The sequence below is a fragment of the Carcharodon carcharias genome, chromosome 10 (genome assembly GCF_017639515.1).
Source record: "Carcharodon carcharias isolate sCarCar2 chromosome 10, sCarCar2.pri, whole genome shotgun sequence".
Classification (NCBI taxonomy): domain Eukaryota; kingdom Metazoa; phylum Chordata; class Chondrichthyes; order Lamniformes; family Lamnidae; genus Carcharodon; species Carcharodon carcharias.
In genome coordinates, this window is record NC_054476.1 from 147,894,770 (window position 1) to 147,908,680 (window position 13,911).

At 42.1% G+C, this 13,911-nt stretch overlaps 1 protein-coding gene across 3 annotated transcripts in view; it reads right to left on the bottom strand.

The window, feature by feature from the left end:
- med13a (mediator complex subunit 13a) overlaps positions 1–13,911 on the bottom strand; it is a 192,553-nt gene that overhangs the window by 67,922 nt on the left and 110,720 nt on the right. For all 3 annotated transcript variants that reach the window (XM_041196888.1, XM_041196887.1, XM_041196889.1), the window contains exons 15-18: positions 13,509–13,726; positions 5,722–5,912; positions 3,922–4,853; positions 356–535 (exon numbers count right to left, since the gene is read on the bottom strand). In XM_041196888.1, the coding sequence (XP_041052822.1) occupies positions 356–535; positions 3,922–4,853; positions 5,722–5,912; positions 13,509–13,726 (1,521 nt within the window). The remainder of the gene's footprint in view (positions 1–355; positions 536–3,921; positions 4,854–5,721; positions 5,913–13,508; positions 13,727–13,911) is intronic.

Genomic DNA, 13,911 nt, shown 5'->3' on the forward strand with positions numbered 1-13,911 from the left:
GCAATGAAAAGCTGATCAGACCATCAGAAAAATCAGTTCTATTACCACAATACTCTTTTGGTATCAAACGCTTTTTCAATTTCACAGTAAAACACCAGGCACCAATGATTAAAGACTATGAAAATTACCAACGCCTTCCCAGCAACTAGAACACTATCAATTAGGGGAAAAATGTCAAACTATCTTAAATTATCCTGGTAATCATGATTTCAGTTGGATTCAGACATCCATAAAACAGGTGATTAATAAGGTTTAGCACACTTCTTTTATCACAGTAGTGTTCATTCTTATAATCTAAATTCTAAAGCTACTTTAACATCCAAAGGTAATGAGTGAAAGGTACAGAACACTTTACCATAAGATCCCCGGCCAGCCAATTTGTGAAACTGTTGCCAAGTGAGAGGCCCCTGCACATGCTGAATACTCTCCCACGATCTGACAGCTCGTTTCTTCTGAATGGCATCCTGCAGAACAGGCTGAAGAGAGAGAAGCAGGCGCAGAAGATCTTGTGAACACAGCATGCTGACATCCACAGCTGGAGGAAGGAGGACAAACATAATAGTTAATCATGAGATGATCAAAGGGGTCATAAACAAATCGGAATATACTCAAAACTTCTGAAAAATATTCTTCAATTTCATTTTAAGCTAGAAACTAGAATTGTCGATATCAAGAGACAAACACATTTTTATAATGTGCAACGATCTAGGCACTTTGGGAAACACCTGCAATTTTTTTTTATCCTGTTTAAGGCCAAAGTGAGCTAGGGCATATTATGAAAGAGAGTTAATTGGCTTCCTGATCATCATTCCAAGAAATCACATGACTTGAGGTTGCCATGGGGATGAAAAGCCAAGAAACAAAAAAGGTAAATAAGAATCTAATTGCAATGGTGAGCAGTTCAGAACACAAAAGCTGATGGGAGTGGAAACAAGCAAGGCTCTCCACAAATGGATTAGTTTTCTGTTTGACAGTTTATCACAGATCCTGGTGTTGAAGCAGGGCTCAGAACATAACAGAGAATGTGTTTCTGCTATTTACAGTTGGAAAGGACAGAGAGCTGAAGACAGGAAAAGCAGGGGATTGTGGGTGGGACATGATCCACTGCTGCAGTTTCAGTGTTGGCAGAATCCACCAGACTGCTTAAAGAGCTCAGAGAATTGTGTGCCATCAGGAACGTCACGGTCCGAGAGAGAAGGGGTTTGTAGACATGCGCTTGATGATGTTAACTAGGTCTGGAAACTTAGCATGGAGTATGGTAGCTTTGAATGCAACTTGGGGATGAAACGTTCAATTTGGAATTGAGAGATCCTGTATTATAGGAGCCAATTTGGTAAGACAGATGTGCAGGAAGTAACACAAATGCCTTTTTTAAAAGTATATTCTTTCAGGGGACTTGGGCGTCACTAACTGGGCCAGAATTTTTATTTCCCATCTCCAGCTGCCCTCGAGAAGTTGGTGGTGAGCTGCCTTCTTGAACTGCTGCAGTCCATTTGGGGTAGGTACACCCACAGTGCTGTTAGCTTGCAACTACTGGAGACATCTCTTTGTTGTATCAACTATTTAAAGTAAAACTTACTTTCTTATTTGAAATATCCTTTGCCTGCTAATTAATGTTTAAATTACTTGATTTTTAAATTTGTTACCATAAAGGTTTTAAAAAGTTAAATCTTGCCAATCTTTTCTTTCCATTGGCTTTGTGGGGATTCCTTTCTTTTAGAAGTCATCAGTCTCTACGGGGATTTTAACACATGCCTGTCTGTTATTTTAACACTGGTATTAACCTATTTTTAAAATGGATCAATGATGTTTAAAAAAGTAAAAAGGTGAATGGCATATAGACAGCTTAAACACTTATCAGCTAATATCCTAATCATAATTTCTAGGCTCACCTTCCATTAAAAATCCAGATGTGAAATAAATAGTAAAATATATGTTATATAAATTCGTAGCCATTTACTCAACTAGCAGTTGACATATAGGAACAAATGGGCAGCAAAAATACTGCCATGCAAGCATTTAGATTGATCTTGCAGCTGACAGAGTGGGACAAAGGGTCTCATCATTTTATAACATTAAATCACTATTTAATGGCATAAATCAGTTTCTTCCAATGAACTGAAGCAAAGAGCATAACTGTGTTTTGAAGGAACTTTCTGCTCAATTTTGAAGTGTCCTGTTTAAACATTATCCTTTGGCCACCACCTGGTTGCTTAACTAAATCACTGCTTTGAGATTTTCTGGGTGTGAAATTAGCTGCCAGGTTTGCCTACAAAACAGTGTCCACACTTCAAAACTAATTGAAAGTAAAATACTGCAGATGCTGGAAATCTGAAACAACAAAAAAATGTTGGAAAATCTCAGGTGGTCTGGCAGCATCTGTAACAGAGTTAACGTTTCAATCCGTATGACTCTTCTTCAGAGCCCATTTTATGTTTTTACTTCATAACTAATTAATTGGCTGCAAAGTGCGTTAGGCTATCCTTCCTTCATTTTTTTCATCATTTACTCTATATTTTAAAAGTTCTGCAAATCAACATGCAGGACAACAGAAAAAATAGGTTAAGAATTGGTAATGGGAAGGGGGGAACATATTATTATAGTATAAAACATTCAAATCATGGTACCACCACTTAACTAACATTAAATATTTTCAAAGTAGGTGAGAAGGAAAAAAAAATGTACAAATAGGATTATTTTGACCTTATGATGGGATTGCTCTCTTTAGAGAAACAGAAAAGGCTGAGAGGAGATTTGATGGAGGTGTTCAAAATCATGGGGTGTCAAGACAGAGTAGATAGAGACGGTTCCCATTGGCAAAAGGGTCAAGAACCAAGTAAGTAAAAAGCATAAGAACAAACAGCAACATGAGGGAATTTTTTTTTTTAAACACAGCGAATGGTTAGGATCTGGCATGCACTGGCTGAAAGTGTGACGAAGGCAGATTCAATCATGACTTTCAAAAGAGAATTGGATAAGCACCTGAAGATAAAAAAAGTTGCAGGGCTATGGGGAAAGGGTAGGGCAGTGGGAATAACTGATTTGACTTGCAAAGAGAAGCAAAGATGAGGGCTGAATAGTCTCACTCTGTGCAGTAGCCATTCCATGATTGTAGATAAGGAAATATATTAGTTTACGTAAAATAGTAAAATGAAGCTTTTTTGAAAAAAAAAGAGGGGAAATGGAAATGAGTAGGTAAATTGAAAGGTTAAGCTAATAGGGGGATAATCAATCTCATCCCTCAATGCCTGAGCAATTCAGGAATTGACATTGTTCTAGAGTGGAGTAGATATGTACAAATTCTCACTTAACTGTGCCTCTGAGAATTAATCCCAATACATAATTTATCATTTCTAATAGGAAGACTCAAAATAGCTCAATGAGCTGTGGTCCCAACCTCAGTAAAAACAGAACCGTAATATTCTTTTACAGAGCAATGGTCTGCCACACAAGTCAAATGTTGAAGACATCTGTAAAACTAGATTTTAGGAAGTCAAATTTGATAATGCAATGGAGCTACAATCAGACACACAAATACAGGACTACTTCAAATGCTAAATCAACCTTTCACTTATATTAATTCAGCTTCCTTCAAGGCTTTTCCATAACATTTCTGAATAGCTTGCCTGATGTTACTAAACAAAATGTTCAAGAAAAAGGAAAGCAAGATCTGATTTATTTTCAATATTTTTAAAACTGGAGTACTTAAAATTTATTAGCAAACATCAGAACGAGCTATTTTGATGGCTTTTTGGAAAAAATATTAGAAATAAAAAAAACCAGGAAAGAGGAGCAATTAGTGCAAAACTATTCATCTCAACAAGAAAACAAATCCAACAATTGCTAATTTAAAACAAAGTTAGTCCATTTCTGAATAACATATCAGCTCCTTGCCTGGTCCATCAAATTCGAGAAACTCACCATTCCTTCTTGACCAGAGATGTAAACAAGAGCTTTTCACAAGTGCTTCGTCAAGCTTCCCACCTGACATATTGTCCATGAACTGATACCCCTGCTCCAAAGCAGTGTAACATTCCTTGTAATAGTCTCTATCCTCCACACGTACTGGTGGTCCCACTGTTCGTAATTTTGCCACTACAGAAGGATCTACTGATCTCAATGAGGAGAAGGGGTTAGTACACTGGTCCTGAAGTAGTAATATTAACTCATCAGGTACTTTCTCAGGCTCCTTGGGGCCTCCTTCCCCCTGTTCAAGAGAAACATTCCTGAGGTCCTCTAATCGCTTTTCAACCTCACTACTACAGTCTGTGTTTCGGCCAATGATATCCACTTCATCTTCCAAAAAGAGCCCAGAGTTGTTTCCAAACCTTCGGTTCATGACAGCACTGAATCCACATGTGCATGGGTTCTGTGACTCTTTGGTAGGGTCTGGGATGTACAATCCAACATCAGCTCCTTTGATGTTCATATTACAGACACAGACGCAGCAGCTGTCGAAGCTGCAGTCTTTAAAGAGATTCATGATGGAATCAGATAGGATTAGGTTCACATAAAGACTGTGCGCCTCAGGAATGGATTGCACTGTTGCAGGTTCCACTGAATTCAGAGGGCGACATGTTGAAGGTGTGGAGGCAGGTGAATATAAATCGGAATTCTCGTACTTCACAGAACCCTGAACACTGGCTGGACCCCCACATCCACGAGGAGTGCGTGGGGTCCTTGGTGTCCTTGGAGTTGGTGCAGAGATGCGCGGAGTGGCAGGAGATGGAAGGACACCGGCACCACTATTACTGGGCGGAGCACTGTTCGTAACTCCAAACGGGGTATGCGTTTGCGGTGTACAGGTCTGAATGTAATCTTGATCCATACCACTTCCAACACTGGGAATGTTTCTAGACAACAAAAGCAGGTTATTGGTTAAACTCAAAGTACCACCATTAAGTTTTGAACTGTGAACTCAAATTCAATTTTAGGATTAAAATAACCATAAAACTGTAGTTCTCCCATTTTGTATACAAAATAAGTTGTTGCACTGGCATACAGTATTATATTCCAAGCATACTTCAGACATCATTAAAATGTTGCAGATGTGTCAATTGTAAAATTACTCAATTTCTTCTAAAAACAATCCATATACAAAAAGTGCCACTAACTTCCACAGCTAAATCTACACAGGTTGCTGCCACCTATTTTGAGATTCAAATCAAACAGCTGGAAGGTAAATGCAGTAGCTAAGAGTTGCAGAAACCTCAGTGTTACAAGTTTGAAGATCAGCCCCTGATCTGTAAAAGCTACAGATCTAAAATCCATTGGGGTTAACCCCTAATCATGTCATTAACATCTTCAAGAGTCATGCACAACGGTTCAGTGCCAACAGCACCCAGTTGCAAATCTGAGCAATGCCAGGCCAGATCTGCTGATTATTTCCAGCATTTTCTGTTTTTATTCCAAAAATAATCCTGCTCTTGCAATGCCCTGTATCTTCTCCACTTCAGATATTTATGCAACTGCTCCCTGTGGGAAAACACGTCAGGCTCCCAGCCTTCCACCTCACTTTCTTACTGAGATGTTAAATTCATGAGCTCCTTATCACTGACATCGCAGCCAGAGAAAACAGTCTTTCCCAATGAGAATCCTTCATAATATTAAAAGCCTATCAATTCTCCAATGCTCAATTTGTTTGCTTCCTTTTATATGCTCCAGTTCAGTTTATACACAAATGCCTGCACTCGCTTTACCATACTGCAACTTAAAACTTACATGTCCCGGATATACGGCATGGGGGCTACAGGAGGAAGCAGATCCAGCTTGCCCACAGTCCAAGAAGGACGGTACTCCTCCGGAAGTTTGACGGGAGGCAGACACTGGCTTGGTAAGATTTTCAGTGGCGCAAACATAGTACAACCCACATAACCTTGGCACTTCTCAGGGTTATAAACAAAAGAAAAATCCTGAGGAAGAAAAACAAGAGGACTTTAGATTAGGTTTGTTATCACACGTGATCAACAATGCCAGATAACATAGGAGGAGTAAGCCACACAGCTCATCGAGCCTGCTCCGCCATTCAATATGACCATGACTGATCATCCACTTCATCCCACACTACCCCCATATCTCTAAGTCATTGACATTTAGAAATCTGGCATTCTCTGCTTTAAACATACTCGACGACTGAACTTCCACAGCCTGCTGGGGTAGAGAATTCCAAAGATTCACAACCTCACCTCAGTCATAAGTGGCTTCCCCGACTTTTAGGCTCCCCAGCCAAGGGAAACATCTTACCTGAAGCTACCCTGTCTACCCCTTTAAGTATTTTGTCGGTTTCAATGGGATCGCCTCTCAAATGCAGGCCGTTTCCCCAATCTCTTCATAGGAAAGATCCGCCATCCCAGGAACAAGTCTGGTGAACCTTTGTTGCACTCCCTCTATGGCAATAATATGCTTCCTAAGGTAAGGGGACCAAAATTGCGCACAGTACCCCAGGTATAGTCCAACCAAGGCTCTACATAATTGAAGCAAGACTTCACTACTGTACTCAAAGCCTTTTGCGATAAAGGCCAATATACCATTAGCCTTCCTAATTGCATGTTAGCTTTCAGTGACTTATTGACAAGGACACCAAGGTCCCTTTGTACATATACACTGTCTAATCTCTTACCATTTAAAAAATACTCTACATATCTGTTCCTCCTACCAAAGTGGATAAGCTTACATTTTTTCCACATCATATTCCATCTGCCAAGTTCTTGCCCACTCAATGCATCCACTATCTCCATAGCTACCTCTTTCAACACTCGAATGCAGAATATCAGGTCCCAGGGATTTATCAACCTTCAGTCTTGTTAATTTTGCCAATATAACTTTCTTACTAATACTAATTTCCTTCAATTCCTCCTTCTCCCTAGTCCCTTGGATCTCTAATTCTGGAGATTTATTGTATCTTCCTCAGTGAAGATTGACAAAGTAATCATTTAGCTTCTCTGCCATTTCTCTATTCCTCAATATAAATTCCCCTCACTCTGCCTGTAATGAACTCACATTTGGCTTAGTCAAATGCTTCCTTTTTATGTACTTATAAAAGCTTCTACAATCTATTTTTATGTTTTTTGCTAGTTTTACATTCATATTCTATTCTCCCTTTCAGTTTCTTGGTCCTCCTTTGCTGTATTCTAAAATCCTCCCAACCTTCAGGTTTACTACTATTTCTAGCAACTTTATAGGCCTTTCCTTTTAATCTTATGAAATCTTCCTTTCTTAGCCATGCTTGACTGACTTTTTTTGGAGTTTGTGCCTTGAAGGAACGCAATGAATAATTGCTGTAAACTATATTTTTTAAATTTATTCATTCACGGAACGTGGGCTTCGCTGGCTGGGCCAGCATTTATTGCCCATCCCTAGTTGCCCTTGAGAAGGTGGTGGTGAGTTGCCTTCTTGAGCTGCTACAGTCCATGTGGCGTAGGTACACCCACAGTGCTGTTAGGAAGGGAGTTCCAGGATTTTGACCCAGCGACAGTGAAGAAACGGCAATATATTTCCAAGTCAAGGCAGGGAATGACTTGGAGTGGAACTTCCAGGTGGTGGTATTCCTATTTGTCTGCTGCCCTTGTCCTTCTAGGTGGTAGTGGTCATGGGTTTGGAAGGTGCTGTCTAAGGAGCCTTGGTGAATTCCTACAGTGCATCTTGTAGATGGTAAACAGTGCTGTTACTACGCGTCGATGGTGGGGGGAGTGAATGTTTGTGGAAGTGGTGCCAATCAAGCAGACTTGTTTTGTCCTGGACCGTGTCCAGCTTCTTCAGTGTTGTAAGAGCTGGACTCATCCAAACAAGTGAGGAGTGTGATGGAATGCTCCCCACTTGTGCCTTGTAGATTATAGACAGGCTTTGGGGAGGCAGGTGGAGAGTTACTTATCACACAATTCCTAGCCTCTGGCCTGCTCTTGTAACAGTATTTATATGGCTGATCCAGTTCAGTTTCTGGTCAATGGTAACCCCCAGGATGTTGATAGTGGGGGATTCAGTGATAGTAATGCCATTGACCATCAAGGGGTGATGGTTGGATTCTCTCTTGTTGGAGATGGTCATTGCCTGACACTAGTGTGGCACCAATGTTACTTGCCACTTGTCAGCCCAAGCCTGGATATTGTCCAGGTCTTGCTGAATTTGAACATGAACTGCTTCATTATCTGAGTCACCGCAAATGGTGAACATTGTGCAATCATCAGCGAACATCCCCACTTCTGACCTTATGATGGAAGGAAGGACATTGATGAAGCAGCTAAAGATGGTTAGGCCTAGGACACTACCCTGAGGAACTCCTGCAGTGATGTTATGGAGCTGAGATGACTGACCTCCAACAACCACAACCATCCTCCTTTGTGTTAGGTATGACTCCAACCAGCAGAGAGTTTTCCCCAATTCCCACTGACTAGAGTTTTGCTAGGGCTCCTTGATGCCACACTCGATCAAATGCTGCCTTGATGTCAAGGGCAGTCGCTCTCACCTCAACTCAGGGGTTCAGCTCTTTTGTCCATGTTTGAACCAAGGTTGTAATGAGGTCAGGAGCTGAGTGACCCTGGCAGAACCCAAACTGGGCAGTGAGCAAGTTATTGCTAAGCAAGCGCCACTTGGTAGCACTGTTGATGACCCCTTCCATTACTTTACTGATGAGCGCAAGTAGACTGATGGGGCGGTAATTCGCTAGGTTGGATTTGTCCTTTGTGTGTACAGGACATACCTGGGCAATTTTCCACATAGCCAGGTAGATGCCGTTGTTGTAGCTGTACTGAAACAGTTTGGCTATGGGCATGGCAAGTTCTGGAGCACAAGTCTTCAGTACTATTGCCAGAATATTGTCAGGGCCCATAGCCTTTGCAGTGTCCAATGCCTTCAGTCGTTTCTTGATATCACACGAAGTGAATCGAATTGGCTGAAGACTGGCATCTGTGTTGCTGGGGACCTCCAGAGGAGGCCAAGATGCATCATCTATGTGGCACTTCCAGCTGAAGATTGTTGCGAATGCTTCAGTCATATCTTTTGCACTGCTGCTGGGTTCCTCTAATATTAAGAGTGGGGATATTTGTGGAGCCTCCTCCTCCAGTGAATTGTTTAATTGTCCACCACCATTCACGACTGGATGTGGCAGGACTGCAGAGCTTAGATCTGATCCATTGCTTAGCTGTTTATCACTTGCTGCTGATGCTGTTTGGCATGCAGGTAGTCCTGTTTTATAACTTCACCAGGTTGACACCTCATTTTTAGGTAGGCCTCTTACTGCTCCTGGCATGCCCTCCTGCACTCTTCATTGAACCAGGGTTAATCCCCTGGCTTGACGGTAATGCTAGAGTGGGGGATATGCCAGGCCACGAGGTTACAGATTGTGTTTGAGTACAATTCTTCTGCTGCTGGTGGCCCACAGCGCCTCATGGATGCCCAGTCTTGAATTGCTAGGTCTGTTTGAAATCTATCCCATTTAGCACAGTAGTAGTGCCATACAACAGGATGGAGGGTATCCTCAATGCGAAGGCAGGACTTCGTCTCCACAATAACTGTGTGGTGGTCACTCCTACCGAGACTGTCGTGGACAGATGCGTCTGCAGCAGGCAGGTTGGTGAGGATGAGGATGAGGATGAGGTCAAGCATGTTTTCCCTCTTATTGGTTCCCTCACCACCTGCTGCAGACCCAGCCTAGCAGCTATGTCATTTAGGATTCGGCCAGCTTGGTCAGTAGTGGTGCTACCAAGCCACACTCGGTGATGGACACTGAAGTCCCCCCACCCAGAGTACATTCTGCACCCTTGCTGCCCACAGTGCTTCCTCCAAGTGATGTTCAACATCGAGGAGCACTGATTCATCAGCTGAGGGAGGACGGTACATGATAATCAGCAGAAGGTTTCCCTGCCCATTTCTGACCTGATGCCATGAGACTCCACAGGGTCCAGAGTTGATGTTGAGGACTCCCAGGGCAACTCTCTCCCAACTGTGTACCACTGTGCTGCCACCTCTGCTGGGTTTGTCCTGCCAGTGGGACAGGACATACCCAGGGATGGTAATGATGGGAGTCTGGGACATTATCTATAAGGTATGGTTCCGTGAGGATGACTATGTCAGCTGTTGCTTGACTAGTCTGTGAGACAGCTCTCCCAATTTTGGCACTAGCCCCCAGATGTTAGTAAGGAGGACTTAGCGGGGTCGACAGGGCTGCGATTGCCGTTGTCATTTCTGGTGCCTCGGTCATTGCCAGGCGGTCCATCCAGTTTCATTCCTTTTTTGTATCTTTGTAGTAGTTTGTTACAACTGAGTGGCTTGCTAGGCCAAGTCAGAGGGCATTTAAGAGTCAACCACATTGCTGTGCGTCTGGAGTAATAATTTTTTAAAGGCTATCCATTGTCTATGTACCGTCACACCTTTTAATATAATTGCCCAATCCACCTCATCCAATTTGCTCCGGCTCATTGGGGATAGTGTGTGTAATACTTAGCCCCACTGTTTCCTGAGCCATGACAAATGTGAAGTTTAACCAAACCATCAGATTGCCCCAATTCTACCTAACTGTTTAATTTAGGTTAACAGAAAATGAGCACTGGGTTTGTAAACTTAACTGTTTATTGAACAAATTGTCTTTAACTAGTGGCAGAAAGAAAGAAATATCAGTTGCTAACCCCTAACTCTGTAACTTAAACTCTACCCTTTCTTAAACCCCTATACACAAACACACACACCCATACACACAAGCCATGGATTTTAAGGGCGAGATAAAACAGTTCAATAGCACCAATCCAGAATACAGGGTTAGATGGGTTGATTTTGATTGATGTCTTCCAAATTCCTTGCAGTTTGCTGTTGGTGACATGAGGTGGTCCCCCAGAACTTTCAGTCTGTGGTTCACTGGTTTAAAAACTTGCTTTTCAAGGTCTCTACTAGTGACTTTTCCCCTTTTCATTTTGACAGAGGTTTTCAGAGAGAAAGCAGGTTATGGAAATATGAGGAGAAAAAAAACAGCTAGCAATTATTGTGGAATTACTGGAATCTTCCACACACGGGAGAAAGAAGTATTGGGTCTTGTTCCTTTCAGGCTAGGAGCTATTCTGCTACACTCTCAAAACCTGGTCAGGTGCCAATTAAAATGCTGTTATCAAGCAGCGCCCTTGGTCCAGGACTCCTCTCCAGCACCATCCTGTTTTGCATCACACACTCTGTTCCAGAACTGGAACATTGTATATATCCCTCAACCTGTTCCAGTGGACATGTCTTTCAACTGCTGCCATGGTAATTTTATTTTCTGTTGGATTGTGGTAAAGAGATATGTTCATTACACCTTCATAATTTCCTTTATTCAAATTGAACACCATGGCTACAAGTTCACCTAACTTTCAACCATAATCTAAAATTCTATCATATTATGGTCACTAATCCCTAAAGATTCTTTTACAACAAGTTTTTTAATTAGCCCTTCCTCATTATATAATGCTAAATCTAAAATAGCCTGTTCTCTCATCAGTTCCTCAGCACAATGCTCTAGAAACCATCTCTAACACCTCCAGCAACTCATCCTCCACAGCATTAGTGCTCATTAGGCTTACTCAGTCAATACACAGATTGAAGTGACCCATGATTATTGTATTACCCATGCTACTTGCTTCTCTAACCTCCTGATTACTACCACGCCCCACACTACCACAACTGTTTGGTAGCCTATAAATAACTCCTATCAATGTTTGCTGCCCCTTGCTGTTTCTTAGCTCCACCCAACAGATTCCACATTTTGTTCTTCTGATCAGAGATCTTCCCTTACTAATGAACTGATCCCATCTCTCATCAGCGCAACACCACGCCCTTTTCCTTTTTGCCTGTCCATCCTAAATGTCCAATATCCTTGAATATTCAGTTCTCAGTCTTGGTCACCCTACAGATGTTCCTGAAATGGCATTAGATCATACCCATTTACCTCTATTTGTGCCTTTAACTCATATACCTTGTTGCGAATGCTGTGCGCATTCAGGTGGAGTATCCTTAACTTTTGTATTTTTGACATAATTCTGCTCTAAGCTTAGTTGATGCTCACCTTCATTTCACCTGCCTTATAATTTCACTTGTAATTTTTATATTTCCCATTAACAGCTTTACTTCTTTCCAACTTGAAATACCCCTCAGGTTCCTAGCTCCCTGACAAACTAATTTAAACCCTTCCCTACAACACTCTCAAATCTCCCTGTGAGGATATTAGTCCTGGTCCTGTTAAGGTGTAATCCACCCAGCTTCTACAGGTCTCACCTGCCCCAGAACCAGTCCCAATGCCCCAGGAATCTGATGCCCTCACTCCTACACCAATTCTCCAACCACACGTTCAATCACTCAATCCTCCTATTCCTATGCTCACTAGCACGTGGCGCTACAAGTAATCCTGAGATTACTGCTTTTAAGGTCCTGCTTTTTAATTTCCGTCCTAAATTCCTAAAATCTGCTTTCAGGACCTCATCCCTCTTCCTACCTATGTCATCAGTACCAATTTGGACCTTGACCTCTGGCTGTTCACCCTCCACCAGAAAGATGTCCTGCTGCCGCTCTGACACCCTTGATCCTGGCACCAGGGAGGCAACACAACATCCTAGAGTTATGTTCACTGCTGCAGAGACACCTGTCTGATCCTAAAATGGAATCCCCTATCACTATTGCTCTTCTACTCTTCTTCCTCCCCTTCTGTGAAGCTGAGCCACCCCACGGTGCCACGGACTTGGCTCTGGCTGCACACCCCTGAGGAACCATCACCCTCACCGGTATCTAAAATGGAAACCTGATTATCAAGATAGACTCAGGGGGCTCCTGCACCACCTGCCTCGTTCTCTTAGACTGCCTGGCAGTCACCTATTCCCCCTCTGCCTATACACTCCTAACCTGCAGTGTGACCACCTCCCTAAAGGTGCTATCCACATAGTTCTCTGCATCGCAGATGCAAAGCAGTGACTCCATCCGCTGCTTGAGTTCTGAAACCCAGAGCTCAAAGTTCTGCAGCCAGTGACACTGTAGATGTGTTTGTCTAGGACACATGGTGCGTCCATGACTTCCCATATACCGCAGGATGCACATTCCACTCGGCTAAGCCGACCTGCCATACTGTAACTTTAAAGCTATTTATTACAATTAAAGTAGAATAACCTACCAATTATTCAACAATCAGCTTCTTTCCCTGTACCAAAATAAGAGCCAACTACTGGAGTCAACTCTCAGCACAGACCAAAACAGAACTGAGAAAGGGCTCTTGTTATGCTCCATAGCCTTCATAGGAAGGCAGTCCATTTTCTCTCATTTCCTCCATTGGAATGGTTTCTTACTATAAAGGTACTACATTAATGTAACTTGTTTTGGTAATAGATAAATTGCCACAGGCATGTTACTAACTCATGATGAATATTTGAGCTCATGACATTACAGTCCATACAGCCAATTTAATGAATTAAGTTCATGATAACAAATAATACATTGAAAAAACTTCAGGTTTAGAAATATGAGTTTTAAAGTAACTCTAAGTTATACATTTTTAATTTTGTCACCTTGATCTCTGAAGGTTTAGGGCTACCCATTCCCTCTTCCACTTCAACCTTGAAATGATTCAGACTTGTTGCTGTGAAATGGTGGCCATCCAGAATCATTCCTGGGGTGCTATCCAGGCCTCCAAACTCTTTGCAGTTAATATTCATTGGAGAGTAGCCTGGGCCATGCTGCTCCAAGGATGGTGGCGTTGGAAACATCTGCTGCAAATCTGCAGAGCCTACGAGAACAAGTTAGTCTGAGAACAGCTTGGGTAAAAACTTTCAGGACTGCAAGATAATACAATTCTCAGGATAGAAGTTAACTGAAACCAATAAAGTGGCAACATTGTGGTCACGCTGTTATAACTCTGAGTCAACAGATTACCTAACTATACAATCCACATATTAATATTTCTATACTTAT